Here is an 18,007-nt window from a genome sequence, read left to right on the forward strand (position 1 = left end):
CCGTTCCGTCGCAGTAGGGATACATCGCACAGGTGATCTCTCGTCGTACCTTCGCGCACCACTAATTTCTTATTATCTTCCGTAGCCGGCGGGCAAGCGCAGGTATTACTGCGGGCGTCCCAAATCCTGCGGTATTTTACAAAAGTAATAAAATATATGCATACAATTTACAAGTGATAAAAATTTACAAGTAATACAAATTTAATCTTGATAATTTATGACATACAAGCGACGGTAGTTGCTATTTTATTTAATTTATTGACTTTCGATATTCGGAAGCTCGTGAAAACGTTGAGTCTCGTGGAATCTTGTAACGGCAGCGAAAGAGAGAAGAAAAGGAAATATATATAAAATGGCAACGAAAGAAAAACATCGATTTCTTTCGAAGTCTTGGACCGAAACCACCTCTTAAGGGTGGACACACCGCCAAGAAGCGTTAAGAAATAAGTAAAGTTCGCGAATATTTTCTATACCTAATTACTAAACAAAGAATTTAGTCTTTTATTTAGTTTGGCTTCGTTTATCAATTGTTTAAAAGTAAAACTCGTACAAAATGGCGAAGTTATTCGTTATCGTGCTCGTCACAGTTTGGTTAACAAATTATTGCTGGGATGTCTGACTCAAAAACAATTTTGTCGATTCGTAAACTTGGAATTATTATTTAAAATGTAGCTCGCGGATTGCAGTGCAATATAAATAACAACATGCTGGAATTCGCGCGTCTTTTAGCTGTTTTTTAAGGTTAACTGTGGGGTGGTCTGATAATTGAAAAGAATGAAAGTGCTACTCTCTGACATATATAATTATATATTTATTAAATTGTAAATATATTAATATATAATAATATATTTTAAATACAATATAGTATTATATATAATAATGTATGTAATATATAATATGTTGTATAATATAATAATATATTTAATATATAATATGCTGTATAATATAATAATATATTTAATATATAATATGCTGTATAATATAATAATATATTTAATATATAATATGACGTATAATATAATAATATATTTAATATATAATATGCTGTATAATATAATAATATATTTAATATATAATATGCTGTATAATATAATAATATATTTAATATATAATATGACGTATAATATAATAATATATATATTTAATATACAAAATATAATATATAATAATTATAAATATTACGTTACATATTACATTAAATTAATACAATTTTCAACAGTTCGATCGGAACGGCACCCTGCGCCGCCTACGAGATTTTTAAACAATAAAAGACACGGCTGTTCCGGCTCATACGATTACGTGAGAAAGCCAAGAGCGTTCGCATGCGGAGTCACGTGCATGTGCAGCCGCAGGTCGAGTGCCACACCGAGTGCATATCGTGTTTGCTTTCCGCTTTTGCGGCGCGCATCGTTCCGGGGTCACACCCTCTCGAGCACGCACTGCTAAACGCAGTCCATACGGCTCGATTAAGACGGCTGTCACTGCCTCCGGAACGGGGATTACTATTTCAATTATTTGCTCAACGAAACGCGTGGTCCCGTTTCGTCGTGCAGCCGCGTTTCGTGTCTCGTCTTCGGTGTCCCCTGCACCGATCTTCGTTATCCGTGCAACGCTCGCGCCCGTGCACCCTTTGTCCAGCGTGGATAACGTCGAGTGGCACCGCCACGTGGCGATGTTTGCTCGCCGACGATACAAACTTTACGAACCTTTCGAGCATCCGAGGGCTTTGATCCTGCCGACTGCTCCCATAACTCTATCGTACCACGCCATGGTAACTTACCTGCATCCATGTCCGATCGACCCGTTGCACGAACGCAGTCCGGGCTGCCAGATGCAGGCGTCGAGCATTTTGAAATTCTGTGGAAAGCGTAGAAATGGAATTTGTTTAATATATATATATATATGTTCAATTGTTTCGAAGCGAACGAAAATTAATTATTTCTAATTTCCAATTTTTTCGGTCGTCGGTTATTGTTGTCATAGGTATTATGGGAAAATTGTTTATATGCTAGGGAAAAATATTTTTTTATTTATATGATGTATATAGATTATATTATATTATAAATATTATAATATTAAATTATATTATATTCATTATATAATATAATGTATATAAATGATATTATATTATAAATATAATATCAAATTATTATATCTTATTATTATTATTATTATATTATAAATAATAATTATTTGATATAATTATATTAAATAATATAATAATATCAAATTAATTACATAATAATTATTATTTAATATTATTATTATTATAACTTCAAATTATATATTATATATACATTATATAATATAATATATATAAATTATATATATCTTGATTTACGTATTGTAAATCAGCGTATTTTTTCCCATATAAATAAAATAAAACTACATATAAAGTTATTATTATATTAAATAAGATATATATATATATACACCTTATATATTATTATTATATATATAATATAATATAATATAATATAGTATAATACAATACAATATAATATAATATAATATAATACAATACAATATAATATAATATAATATAATATAATATAATATAATATAATATAATATAATATAATATAATATAATATAATACAATATAATATAATATATATATAATATATATTAATATTAATATAATAATTATATATTAGACTTTTTGTTACGGTTCCATCGAGAAATTCTATCGAGTAATTAATTAATTGTTGCCGCAGAGAGAGAAGATTTTTTTACTCGAGCCCCGCATTCCCCGATATTCCAAAGTCATCGTCGTGTCTTTAACTGGTGCGATGTTCTCCGTTGATGTAATGGCGTAGTTAAAACGAAGTTCAATCATGTATAACATGTTGACCTTCGCGCAACCTTCGATGCTCTCCTCAACCTGTTAATCGGAAAATTAACTTTTGTTCGACTCGTTTCACAATTTAGACCCTTATCTTTGCAGCGAGAAGTTATATATTGTCAAGCTCGACGTAAGTAACGAGACTGCGGATGTTTATGCAAATGCATGTTTTTTTTTTAGAGAACATGTAGACCAATGGGACCCGGACAAAGAAATTCATTACATGATCGCGCGATACCAGAAAGATATTTTTTATTGTGCTTATTTTACTTGTTGCATATGTTCCGCGTATCTTTTAATATCCAATTCCATTAACTTAAAAACATGTGTCTTTATTTTATACATTTCTTTTTACAGAAAAATTAATGCTTGTGCACAATAATATTTATACGTAGCAACACTTATATACATATTAATATCTATAAAATTAATACTTACAGGCTTCCAAACATAATCTACCATAACGTCACCCTAACTGACGCTCAGATTTCGCACAAAAACGGACAATTTGGGAAAATTTCCAATTCTTTCCAAATTTTGTGGACAATCTTGATCGTCAATTAGGGAGGCATTACTGTGGTTGTTGTTGACAAATGCAACTGGGTATGTGATAAAAGCTAGAAAACATTTAAAAGGAAGAAGAAAAAGAAAAACATTTGAAAAGAAAACAGTTAAACATTTAAAGGTGTTTTATCCGAGCATGATGCATCTAACGTGTGTGCGATACATAATAATATATAGTAAATTAAATAGTATAATATGTAGTAAAACATATTCGTATAGTAATCTTTCCATTCGAAATACAGTAAAGTCTTTGACGTAAAAGTATAATAATATATATATATATATTATAATAGTATTATTATATATAAAAGTATAATAATACTATAATAATAATTATATATATATAAAGTATTTGACGTAATTGACGCCCGGATTGAGCACAAAAGTGGACAATTTGCGAAGAGGAGATCCGATTATTCGAGCCTTGCGGTTAGTTTGTATACTTACCGATTGTCAATAATCATAAAAACGAGCCGCAAGACTCGAACAATCGTATCACCTCTTCCCAAATTGTCCATTTCTCTGCGCAATTTGGGCGACAATTAGGGAGACATTGCTATATATTTGTTCAAGCACCGCGTCGAATGCAATCGAAGAATTTTCGGAAATCGTGGTCGCTGGATTCTCGCGACACGTATTATAGTTGCGCTCCTTGAAAAGTTGACGCCTATCCGGTGAAACGTTTAAACAGAGGTACCATTCGAGTGCGAAAGGGTTACGAAAACGCAGACTCGCGTTGCCGGCTTAGCGGGAAGTTTCCTCGCCGGGTAGAGGCGGCAGCCTTCGAGCCGTACGATTCCATTGCTGTCGCAATAAAATCTTACGACGATATGGAACCATCGATTCGCTTTTATAAACCTTCCATATCGAGTATGGAAATCGACGTGTGCGTTAATCAACGATTCGCATCGGCCAAGTGGGCGTTTAAAGTATCGAGGCGCGCACCGGTGAACGTATCCCCGGAGGAGGAATGATCCCAGAACACCAAGGACGTTCACTGCCCCGCGACTAAAATATGTAGCGGGGCCCGATGGTCCTGCCTGGCGCCAGGATAATGAAGCGGCCGGCTAAGGCCCGGCGATTAGCCACGGGGGAAGTTAGATCTCGATCGAGCCGGATAAATATTTAAATTTGTCAAGAGTCCCGTTTTTTTATGCTGGCCCGGGCCGAAAGCGTAAAAACGGGGCCCCGGCGGAATCGGGATCAGGATAGGCTGCTGCTGCCGCGTAGGCTGCCGCCGCCGTTGGGAGAGAGGGGCCCCGTGACATCTCGAAGACGCGGGGCCCGATTACTCTCAGGCGACCGTGGAGAGAGCGCGTATCGTCTCGCCGGAGCCTCGGCGCGGTATCGGCCGCCACCGGTTCTCCGGCCAAACGGAAACAGTAAAAAGAAAACAAGTTCAAAGAATTTGACAAATACGGCTCGCGTCCGAGAAGACCCGTCCGGGCATAAGCTGTGGAATGCTCGTCCGCTAACAAGTTCGATTAGAATCGTACCGGGTGGTGCAGCGAAATGCTGCCTATAAATTTTCGCGGGGATACTTGTTCGGAAATTTTTCATCGGAACCACTTCGTTTTAATGCTGCCAGTTGGCCAACTTGTACAACCATTAACAATCTTTTCTTCTGGGTTGAACGAATGTTGTTTGTTTTAAGGTTTGTGTAGGGTGACGGAGCCAGTTACCGTGGGACGGCCGATTACTGTGACTTTAAGTTTAGTTTCAAGCATGATTGGCTTTGTAGTCGTTGAACGTATTGAATTATTGTTGTTGGAATTTTTTAATCGGTCGATTTATTTGGTCAAATTTAACCACGTGAAAGACGGAAGCGTTCTTGAAATACGACGAAAATTATTTGAATTTTTTTATTATGAATTCGCGAGATTTTCTATGGAATTTATGAAAAAGCCTGGGATTATTTATTGAACCAATGTTCAGTTAAATAAATCGTTCTAGGTAAAATATCACGATGCTAATTAAATTGGTAAAACGTATCAAGAGCATGGAGAAACAAAACAGTGATTAAATAATGATTAAACAATGATACAAATAAGTATTTGTATTTTCGTTTTTTAGTTTCAATTTAAGTAGTTTATTCTCAGTGCCGTTTACCCAAGGTAAGGCCTACATAACCTCAATGCTCAAATCACCTCTGCTGTATTTTTAAATAGAAGAAATGTAAATATGAAATTTTACTGAAGCAGTCATCTCTAATGTCAACTTTTAAATGATTTATTACGCTATTATATTCTTTTTATAGAAAATAAAATTGATTAAGGTGTATGTTAAATATTAAATTGTTGTTGCGCGCTCTTAATGTTAAATTCAAGAAGTAATGAGTAATTCTGTTATGCATTCTTAAGAAATATCAATTAAATTGTTAAAATTGCTTTTAGCAGCGAAAAATACTGAAGTCGAAAAGTGTATATTTAATTAATTCTATAATCGATTTTATTGAACTCCGAACTCTACAATCATTGATTCATTAATTAGCTTATTTATAATGCAGACATTATATATTATAATAATATATATATATATATACTATTATTATTATATATTATTATTATTATATATTATTATTAATATATATTATAATAATATATAATATTATATATTATTATAATGCATTATTTATAAGTGCAGATTACCAAATGGTTAATAATTTATACCAGAAACGATTAATCGATTAATATTAATACTTACCGTGATTGCTTTTAATGATGGCATGGGGAGATTCCTTTTCGGGTGTCAACATAATTATGGGACACCCTGTATTTCGCCCACCAAAGGCGAAATCAGCGAGGAATGTTTATAAGAAACGTAATTAGGAAACGTGCAAAACAATGTCGACACTGATATTATGACAATGGAATTTATTACAAAGTTGCTTTCGAAAAAAAAGTGACAAATGGTTGCACAGCGCTACGCATAATATTTCGCAGCAAACAATTAGCTACGATGTACGACTAACGTAATAGAGTCCTTATCGTAAACGATATCACCTGTAATATATCGAGATACAATTAAAAATAGGGACAATGAGACGCGCGCTTAGCCTAAGAGGATGAGCAACATTCAAACGAACGCGTTCGATCGATTCGATTTTTGACCGGTGCACAGCCGTCATCGATCGCTAATTTACCCGGGCGAAGGTTGAATTTCGAACTTTTATTGGAAATTACTCGCAGAATCGTTGCCTACAGAATATGTCGAAAGGTCGGCGCGTTTCCATTTCTATAAAACGGCCTTCAGTCGGTATGGAAAAGTACCAACTGTTCCTGGCCTTCGATTACAATATAAAATATAAAGTCTGATTTTCATGCGTTATATTTAGGGACAGCTGGAAAAAAGACGCTGCGAAATTGCGGCATCTTCAGTTTTTATATTAACCCTTTGCACTCGAAGCTACTTGAACCAGTTTAGCCGTTTTTGACGAGTATACTCGTCACGAAGAAATGCCAATATTTCGTGTTACGACGAGAATACTCGTCATGGAGAAATGCCAATATTTCGTGTTACGACGAGTATACTCGTCGCGCGTAAAAAAAGTAGTTACAATTCACAATTTAAATTGTAATTTTAATGGGAACAAAGATATATTCGTGCACTTTAAGATATTCCGAATATTTTGAGGATAGAACGAGTATACTCGTCATGAAGAAATGCCAATATTTCGTGTTACGACGAGTATACTCGTCGCGCGTAAAAAGTAGTTACAATTCAGTATTTAAATTCCAATTTTAATGGGAAAAACTATATTCGTACATTTTAAGATATCCCGAATATTTTGAGGATGAAACGAGTATACTCGTCACGAAGAAATGCCAATATTTCGTATTACGACGAGTATACTCGTCGCGCGTAAAAAGTAGTTACAATTCCCAATTTAAATTGCGATTTTAACGGGAACAAAAATGTATTCGTACACTTTAAAATATTCCGAATATTTTGAGGATTAAATGAAATAAAAAAGTCCTGATCTTTCGTTGTCACATTATAAAATAGCAGAATCTAAAAAAAGGGGGATGCTAGTCGTACTATAAACAAGTCCCTTTAACGCTTGAAAAACGATTCGAGCCAATTAGGCCAGTTCGAAAGAAGTTATCGCGCTTCAAAGGATGGTCTAATATATTTTTCCAGGGCTAATTATAGCAATCGGTATAGCAGTGCCCGAGTAGATCAGCGATTCTCGACGCTGTGCGCCCGATCGCGACCGCTTTTCCCCGGCTCGTAGCGGAAGAACGATGCGATCGGACGCGGCCACGTTAATTTCTAAGCGAGTACGCGCGTGATACGTTATTTAAATGGCAGGAGGAACTATCTCAAAGATTGAGGTAATGAGGAAGAATGAGCTATTTAACTCTAAACAAAAACAGCGTAATCGTGTTAACGCCTGAATGCGCGCGGCCACGAACGCGCGTGGCCGACCACGGTCTCGTCGAATGAGATACTACATTTCTTTGACATGGAAGACACCTTAGAACGCTACGGGGGCCCTTAAAAACTACGGTTCGCGACCCGTTTGGACGCTGCCGTGACAAGTCAGCGCGTGTCCGTCGCAGCGGCGGAGCCTTCGAACGGCAGCCGAAAAGAAATCGTTTCGAGCGATAATTAAAATAATCGTTAAATTAGTCTCTCGAGGCCCAGGCAGCTGCGACTTCTCGGCACGCTTTTTCATCGCAGAAGCGTCGTCGTCGCGACGAATCCACGCGACATACGCACGATCAGTCGATTCTTATGGATCTCGTGTTGCCACCTTCGTCGCCATTCTTCGCCATTTTTCGCACACTTTTTATGTCGGATCGCGAGAATCGTTGAAAGGCTTTCCGTCAAATTTTGTCCAAATAGTTTACGAGTTCTTCCTTTTATACATAGCACGTGTTCCCTTTAAATACAATGACTTTCACGACGATCATTTGGATGGTAATTCGCTTAAGCTCTGTGAAAAGCGTGGAAACTGAGAGCAGTGTCGCTTTTAATCCTTTCATGGGCACTGGGAGCCGAGCTTTCCAGCCAGTTTTAGCGCGCGTATGGACGCCAGGCTCGAATGAGCCGTTTATTCTGAAAGTGGCATGGGTCACTTCTTCAAAAAAATCGAGTTAATGGTAACACTAATTACAATTGAATGGTATCTTTTCATTTAAAAAAAAAAGAAAAAAAGTGACTTATGCCACTTTCAAACGGCTCAAATATTCCCACTGTCGAAATGTGCTGCCATCTGCACGTAGGTCCCACCACCCCCGATTTTGAGGGATGAAAAATCAGAAATAACAGGAAAGCGAGTAACAACTGTATTGTTATACGATAGAATTACGCTACGCGAATATTCCAAATTTTTTTTAATATTCATATCCTGCCCATGAAAGGGTTGAATCGCTTTCGTGAACCGTTCAACGAATTTCCGTGGAATCGCGCGAGGAGCTGCTTGTATGTCGCGCGGTGAACGAATTAGAAAACTACGGGACGCAAAGTTCGATTCGCAGATAGTAGGACTTCGTGTAACATTTAACGATGCATAAATACAAATCGATGGAGAAAGAGGATACAGAATTTTTGAGAGACAATTAAATAAGAAGAGGAAAAGCGTACAATTATAATAACAATATTAATATTAATAATAATAATAATACTAATACTAGTAATAATAATAATAATAAAAATAATAATAAAAATAATAATAATAATAACCGTCATCATCGACATCTTCATCGTCAGTATTTAAGAGACTTTTCAAAAGACTTTGTCGTGTCTTCTTCATCGCGCAATCGCTTGTACAGCGATCCACCATTTTTGATTTTCTATCGAAATCGAGGATGAGAATTTCTTAAATTATTATTTACGAGACGATTATTTAACCAGTCATTATTTAATAACCTCTCGTTATTTAACCAGTTGCAATCTCTTCGAGAAGTGTGCAAGTTACTTTAATTGTTCTGTATGTGTTCAATTTTACTCGAATTTTGTCTAAATTATAATTACAATTTTACAGTTTCTACGTACAATTTATTAAAGAACATAAAGAACATCAAGAACAATTAGGACATTTCCAAAAAAAAACGATTGCATAAATTACATTATTGGAACAACTATTATATTAAAAACCGTACATAATCTAAATAAATCGAATTTTTTCACTCTTGTCAGGCAACGCACACTAATCAATTTTATTGTTCGATACCTTCAGTGTTAATTATCTTGACGAGTATACTCGTCGCAAAAAAAAGACAATATTTCGTGTCACGACGAGCACACTCGTCAAAAACAGTTCACTGGTGAAAAGAAGACGATCGAGTTTTCTTTCGCACGAAGCTCGGCCATCATGAAGCGAAATTAATTGCGAAACATAATTTCTCCCTAATTCGCGCTCAGATCGCGCGCAAGAAACGACAATTCGAGAACAAAAGATACGATTATTTTGTTATAGTTATCGATTGTATATGTTATAGTTACCGATTGTATATGTTATAGTTACCGATTGTATATGTTATAGTTACCGATTCGAATAATCGCGTCTCCTCTCCCCGAATTGTCCACATTTCCGCGCGACCTGAGCGCGAATTAGAGAAAAATTACAGTCAAAGATGGTGGACGACAGTACACCGCGAACAATTGCACGTTGAAATGCTGAAGAATGGACCGCGGACTTTCGGCATTCGCTCTAAAAGCGAATGCGAATCGAATCGAAACCGTTAACCCTCTTCGTCTACGATGCCGGGGTCACAACAAGCAAGGAAGGACCGCAAACGTTGATGGAATATCGGCGCGAGTCGCAAACGACCCCGGCACAGACGATCGCGCTCTGACGATCGAAGGGTCAAAGAATACGAAGAAGACAACGAGACCGTTCGATTCGGAACTCGCATCGAAAACTCCGCAGTCCATCGACGAGTAATACGGCCGCGATTTAACAGAATCACAAAAAGTACGCAACGCGGCACGGCGCGGCGCTGCGCTGAAAAAAGATCGAGGGGCCTGTTCTCGGCGGATAGAGGGATCGTTAGATGAGCGAAAAAAAGAAGAAAGAAATGTGTTCCCGGAACGCGGACACTTCGGGATCCCCAAAGGCCATCGAGTAGCACAGAAAAGTTCGTACTTTCGCTATGCCCAAGGGGGTAACTTTCATTCGTCGCGTTTCGCAATGGGGCATCGGTTCGGATTCCCCCGGTTTCGTGCGATCGGACCACAGTCCGGCGACCTTTTTTCCGTCCTCGGGACGGAACGGACACGCACTTCGACGCCAAAAAAAGGAAAACACGCACACCGGCTTCCTTAGATTATCCTAGCGGGCCGTTCTTAAAATTAATCGTTGAGGCAGTTTCGCGCGCGGCAACGGCGAAACAGTTCAGTCGTTCACGTTTTATCCGTCGACGCCGAGCGACGAGTCAACGTTATCCTCGTCGAGAGCTCCGAGAGCAACTCCAGTCGACCCAGAATCGTTCGCGAGGTTTCCGCCGGAAGCTTTTCTGCGTCGGATCGTTGCTTTCCGATCTCTTGCATGTCAGATACGAAGCGTATTCTGCGAGCGATTCGAGGCTCGTCGAGCACGGAATGCTAAACGAAGCTGAATTCTGAACGAGAATGCTCAGTTTACACAAGTTCACAAGTGCCATAACGTCTGCCAGGAGCAAATTATAGGAATTGCAGCAACATTTATCGTTGATTTCGACAGATTCTCGATGAATCGTGTGTTCAAATCGCTTTAAACAGGTGCTTTTTAATCGATAAGGTCTCCGAGTCCAGTCGCAGAGCTCGAATCGAATACTGGACAGCAAGAAATTACACGAAGCAATGAGTTTTTTTTAAAGAAGTACGCACACGATGCGCAGGAAAAGCTTCCCGAACCTTCTTCCGAACATCCTGCGAGCTACGGACTTACATGGTCGAGGATGGTAACCATCGTGTAGCAGTTCCGTTTAGAATCATGATCCGTGATCCTCTGATAAGTTCGCCCTCGGACGATTCAGTTTCGTCGTATGTTGTCGATGAGTAATCCTTAACTTCGTATTCTTTATAATTTCAACCTCTCGAATGAAAGACTCGATCGCGAAGCCTGCGGAGGATCGTTGTGACCTTTTACCGGACCATAGAAACGACGGAGTGACGACTAACCGAAGATTAGCGCCGGCATTAACGAGCTCAACCTATCTCGTGGAACTTAGGCGTACCGTGTACAAGCGAGTTCTTTCAAATTGACGCGCAGATTCCGCGAAGAAATGGACAATTTGGGAAGAGGAGATACGATTGTTCGAGCCTTGCGGCTCGTTTTTATATTTCTTGGCAATTTGTAACTATGAAAACGAACCGCAAGGCTCGAATAATCGCATCTCCTCTTCCCAAATTGTCCATTTTTCTGCGCAATCTGAGCGTCAATTAGGGAGATATTACTGTACAAGCGAGTTCTCTCCAATTGACGCGCAGATTCCTCGAAAAAGTGGACAATTTGGAAAGAGGAGACACGATTGTTCGAGCCTTGGGTCTCGTTTTTTATAGTTGTTAGCGATTGGTAACTATAAAAACAACGAGTCGCGAGACTTGTACAATCGTATCTGCTCTTCCCAAATTGTCCATTTTTGTGCACAATCTGAGCGTCAATTAGGGAGACATTACTGTACAAGCGAGTTCTCTCCAATTGTCGCGCAGATTCCTCGAAAAAATGGACAATTTGGGAAGAGGAGACACGATTGTTCGAACCTTGCGGCTCGTTTTTATATTTCTTGGCAATTTGTAACTATGAAAACGAACCGCAAGGCTCGAATAATCGCATCTCCTCTTCCCAAATTGTCCATTTTTCTGCGCAATCTCAGCGTCAATTAGGGAGATATTACTGTACAAGCGAGTTCTCTCCAATTGACGCGCAGATTCCTCGAAAAAATGGACAATTTGGGAAGAGGAGACACGATTGTTCGAGCCTTGGGACTCGTTTTTTATAGTTGTTAGCGATTGGTAACTATAAAAACAACGAGTCGCGAGACTTGTACAATCGTATCTGCTCTTCCCAAATTGTCCATTTTTCTGCGCAATCTGAGCGTCAATTAGGGAGATATTACTGTACAAGCGAGTTCTCTCCAATTGACGCGCAGATTCCTTGAAAAAATGGACAATTTGGGAAGAGGAGACACGATTGTTCGAGCCTTGGGACTCGTTTGTTATAGTTGTTAGCGATTGGTAACTATAAAATCGACGAGTCGCGAGACTCGAATAATCGTATCTCCTCTTCCCAAATTGTCCATTTCTCTGCGTTGTCCAATCTGAGCGTCAATCTTACGTCTGATATTGAATACCTAAGTACAGGATGAGCCACTTAATTCGGCATAATTAACCGGTTAGCTGTGTTCGACGAGTATACTCGTCACGGAGATATGTGGCAGTATTTTGTGTCGCGCGTGAAAAGTAACGACCATTGGTTATTTAAATTGTAATTTTAGTGAAAGCAGAAACATATTCTCAAATTTCAAGATTTTTAGAATATTTCTAGACTGACCCTACGCGAAGGTGTTCACATTGTTACAAAAATAAGATTAGAAAAGAATCACGATATTTTTTGTTCGACGTTCAAAACCCCTTTTGCTTCCAACTGGTCAGTCTACTTTAACATCTGAAAACATCGAATGTTCTTTTGCACTTTCTTACAGATTTATATCCTAATCAAATATAATTCTGAAGCATGAAAACAAATTCGAGTAGAAATTGATAACGTTGCGGAGAGATTCAGAGATAGAACTCCTTTTATATATATATAAAGGGTGTCCTGCGTGTTTCGTACGTTCTTAAACAATTGCTAAATATGACTGCCAATTTTCAATATAACGTATCAACTAATCATTTTCTAGTCATCATTTTCCAACGGTAAACCTTCTTTTCGGCAGGACCCCGTTCCGATCTCGTCGAGGAGATCTAAAATAACAAGAGATTAATAATCGAGAGAAATTAATAATAAAAGATGCGGGAGGATTCCGGAAGGTATTTAATTTCATAAACAAAGAAAACACCTCGAGCAGCAAATTCTCATCGAGGTCGATGCAGAATCGAAGCGTGCAAACCCATAACAACTTTCCATTTGTTAAAAAACGTTATTCCCCAACTCGTCACATCCTGTTTCCGGGTGCCGGCTGATCAGTTCGATCGACAGTCGCGAGAGGTTTCTTAGTTCCTAAGCGGTCGGTCCTTAAAATTACATTTCTGAGGCAGTTGAGTTGAAGAGAGACAAAGAAACAGAAACAGAGACAGAAACAACGAGAGAAAAAGACAGCGACAAAGAGCAACGAAGAAAGAGAAAAAACAAAGACAAAGTAAAAGATAGAACAAAGAAAAAGAGAGAACGACAGAAACAGAAACAACGAGAGAAAAAGACAGCGACAGAGAGCAACGAAGAAAAAGAAAAAACAAAGACAAAGTAAAAGATAGAACAAAGAAAAATAAAGAACGATAGAAACGGAAGAAAAGATCGAGAAAAAAGGATCAGTCGTGTCGGCGTCTAGGTTCGTTCCGTCAACTTCGATGAAAAAGCTAAGGGACCGTCGACTGGTGTCCATTACACGTTATTCCCTATCACCGGCCCCTACCATGGTCCCGTATAGTTCACTCATAAAGCCAGGAACTTCATCAGCGCGTCGTAGATGAGCCGAGGATTGATGGTGCCGTCGGCGGTGTACCGGACACCCCTCAAGGAACCGTCGTCGTGACTAACCACCCCGTACTCCCCCACGATGAAGCCGTCCGGGGTGCGCTCCTCGACCCTGTACTTCCTGTAGTTCCTGCCCTCGACCACGTAGCCGACCTTGTGGCCGTCCTCGACCTCGGACGCGTTCGAGGGCTCCGTCAGCATCAGCTGCGGCCCGTGAGCGTTGCCGTTGCTGCTGACGCTGACGGACTCGTCGACCTCGTAGTTCTGTTCGTCGGGCTCGCCGCCGCGGCCGTGGCTTAACGGCTGGCCCTCGGAGTCGTACAGCTTGCTGGGCTCGCCGTAGACCTTGGCCGGCTGCGAGTAGACCTTGGCGGGCTCGGAATAGACCTTCGCCGGCTCCGAGTAAACCTTCGAAGGCTCCGAGTACACCTTCTCCGGTTCGCCGTAGACCCTGGCAGGCTCGCTGTACACCTTCGCCGGCTCGCTGTAGACCTTCGCGGGCTCGCTGTACACCTTGGCCGGCTCGCTGTACACCTTGGCCGGCTCCCCGTACACCTTCTCGGGCTCCCCGTACACTTTGGCCGGCTCGTTGTACGGCCGAGCCGGCTTGTAACCCTTCGGCGATTGGGTGTACACCTTGGTCCCCGGCCGGTTGTAATGAGAAGCGTCGTAGTGCCTGCCCGCCTTCCGCCCCTGAGCCTGGACCCGCTCGGACGGGCCCTCGATCGGCTCCTCGTTGTACTCCTTCGGCTCGGAGTTCTCTTCCGGCAGCTCGTAATTCTCCTCCGTCGGCAGCGTGATCATATCCTCCGGAGGATTCTGCGAGCCGGCGTTGGCCTCCCCGCGGTGATCCCCGGCGGCGGGGGTGTGCCTGTTCAACGGCCGCGGGGTCACCGAACTCTGGCCGTGCCAGCTGGTGCTCGGCGACCCCTCGTCCACCGAGAACTCGCTCCTGTTCGACTCGGACACGATGTTGCTGAGGTCCTCCGTCACGAAGCCGGACGACCTGGGCGTCATCGTTAACGTCGTCCTCGGAGTAGCCGTTGTAGCGACGGTCGGCGTCGTTCTGGTCGTGGAAGCTGCCGTCAAGGTTCTCGTGGTGGCCGTTGGTTTGGTCGTCGCGTTGTTCGACTCTCTGGAGGAACCGTTGACGGCGATCGCCAGCCGGCCGACCTGCTCGTCGTTGTCGTAGTGCTCCACACGCACCTTGTACGGCGTCGCCTCGACCGTCGACGTCACGCTCACTCCGATCACCTTCTGCCTGCCGACGAGCTTGCTCGACGAGCCGACGCCGGTGGCGTTCGCCTTCGAGCCCTGCGAGCCGTCCTGCGAAGACATCGAGGTCATCACCGTGGTCGACGAGCTGGGCGACGCGAGCCGCGTCGAGGATATCTCGCTGTTCGTGCTCAGCTCGTCGATCAACGACGCGAGATTCTGCTGCCGGTTCTCCAGCGTCTTGTGGCTTATCGGGTAAAACCGGACGACCTCTTCGCGGCCGTTCGTGTTGCGCCCTCGCGGGACCAGTTGCCTGTTGCCGGGGTTCCGCGAGATTCGATAGATCGACGCCTCGTGCTGGTGCGACTCCGCTGTCGCGCTATCCCCTAACGATGCTGGCCCCGAAGACGAGGACGACGACGATGACGAGGAGGATGAGGACGAGGATGACGTGGACGAAGACGACGGCGACGGCAGAGACGACGACGACGACGACGACGATGAGGATGAGGATGAGGATGACGTCGAAGACGCGCCGTGTCCTCCGCGCCTGAAGCTCCTGCGACGCTGCGGCGGCGTCGCCATCGCGCCGTTTATGAAGACTGATAAGAATTCCGTGCCCGCGAGTATGTCGTTCCTCTTCGCCGGGGCAGCGGCTACCTCGTCCCACATTAGTGCCGCCTGCAGCAGTACCTGAAATATGTCCGGTCGTTCAATGGAATGCAGAAGCAATTTGCGATATAAGAAATAAAACGGTCGCGGACAGTGCAAACATGTTCTTAAGGTAATGTCTCGCTCCCCGGTGATTCCGCGGTGAATCAATCACTTTGCGCCGTCCATGAATTTTATTTAATCGCGCCAGCGTTACGATTCATTACCTGGTGGGGGGGGGGGCGTGTACAGGACGTTTCATTTCGGTTTCTCAATCGTCGACTCGACCGTGCGAGCTTATTCTGCTTCGATGGACGCGGATGGCTACCGGATACAAATTTTTATAAATTCATTCGTCCGAAATTTATTCTATTGGGTTAGCAAAACTAAGTAATTGCCGATTTGTTCAATGAAATAAAACATTTTTTTTACTTGGAATGAAGTTTAATCTGTAATGTATTTTCCATTTTGTTCGATGACCTTTTGCCATCTCTCCGACAACTTGAAAATTCCACGCTCGTAGAAAGCCTGATCCTTTTCGGCCAAAAACTGAGTTAAGTGAGATTTTACAGCGTCATCGTCATTAAAAGTTTTACCACGAAGGGAGTTGTCCAGGGATCGAAATAAGTGGTAATCCGATGGCGCGAGATCAGGGCTATATGGCGGGTGTAACATCAATTCCCAACCAATATCCATCAATTTTTGCCGAGTGGACAAAGACGTGTGCGGCCTAGCATTGTCCTGCTGGAAAATGACACCTTTACGATTGACCAATTCTGGTCGCTTTTCCCTGACCGCTGCATTCAATTTGTCCAGTTGCTAACATTCACGGATAATAAAAAATAACATAATAATAATAATAATAATTTTATAATATAACATTTACGGATATCATAAAAATGGGAGTGAGAGACATCTATAACTGAAATCGGCCATTACTTAGTTGCCAACCCAATATTTTAGCCGATTTAAAAATTAGGGATAATGGCAACTGGATTCGAGGTTTAAATTAGCATTGTAAATCGCAGGCTTAGATTTTTAAGAATTTAAAATCCGTAAAGTTTTGTCTGTGGGAAATTGAATTTGAGTTTGCGTCAATAGTTGGATGGGGATTTGCTTATTAGATACAAAATTGAATTGAAATAAGATGTCCATCCATAGTTGCATGGGGATTTGCTTATTGGGTACGAGATTGAATTGAAATTGTTCAATTTTTATAGTCTTTTCTAATTTATATATATATATATATATTTAATATTATATTATATAATATATAATATAATATAATATATTATAATATATAATATTTAATATTTAACATTATATTATATATGTATATATAATATATAATATAATATATTATATAATATATATGTATATATAATTTAAATAGTCACACTGAAGAAATTCGTTGTATTTTTGTCGATATAAAAAATTATGTTATTTCGATAAATACTTCTTACAATGAACTTTTCAACTTGATTTCAGCTTAATACGTACGCGAGACGTACGTGCACGAGTTCGTTTTCATTTTTAAGCGCGTTCTTTTCCCCTGCCGCAGTCTGAACGTTTTCGAGGCGGTCGCGCGTCGAGCACGGTGCTTCGAAACCATGTTTCTCCCGACAGCCAAATTATACACTGTATCAGCAATTTCCATTCGCATCGTATACATTGTAACGCTAATTTCCAGTCGCAGCGTATCAATTATTTTTGAAAATGTTTCCGAGGCTGACATTGACTACGCAGGTGGTCCCCGAAGTTACCATTATTTGCCACCCCCTTTGCGCGGCTATCTTATTTTCATTTTAAGATACTTTCACGGTCACCTAACCCCCTGCCAATAAAAGTTGAATGCACGCGCACTACGAGCGAAAGGAAATTATTTATATGGAAAATTTTCTTGTCGTCGAACCGACGATTTTAGGTTTTCCTTTTTCTTTAATTTTATTTCGAAGTTGTAATCGAAGTACAATAGAACGACATTGTTAATGACCGGTGCAATAATAATATAGAAACTCGAGTTAAAAATACACGTTCATGCTATTGTCACGATTATTATTAATGCCAATTTCAATAAAATTAGGATAAATGATTCAAATACTTTTGTG

General features: G+C 40.7%; 1 protein-coding gene across 1 annotated transcript in view; it reads right to left on the reverse strand.

The window, feature by feature from the left end:
• Window positions 1-6,267: 6,267 nt before the first annotated feature.
• The window catches only part of LOC117225598 (uncharacterized), a 91,794-nt gene continuing 80,054 nt past the window's right edge, over window positions 6,268-18,007 (reverse strand). The window contains exon 2 of the mRNA XM_033479279.2: window positions 6,268-15,941. Within this exon, the coding sequence (XP_033335170.2) occupies window positions 13,992-15,941 (1,950 nt within the window). The 3' untranslated portion in view covers window positions 6,268-13,991. The remainder of the gene's footprint in view (window positions 15,942-18,007) is intronic.

The sequence above is a fragment of the Megalopta genalis genome, chromosome 6 (genome assembly GCF_051020955.1).
Source record: "Megalopta genalis isolate 19385.01 chromosome 6, iyMegGena1_principal, whole genome shotgun sequence".
Lineage (NCBI taxonomy): Eukaryota > Metazoa > Arthropoda > Insecta > Hymenoptera > Halictidae > Megalopta > Megalopta genalis.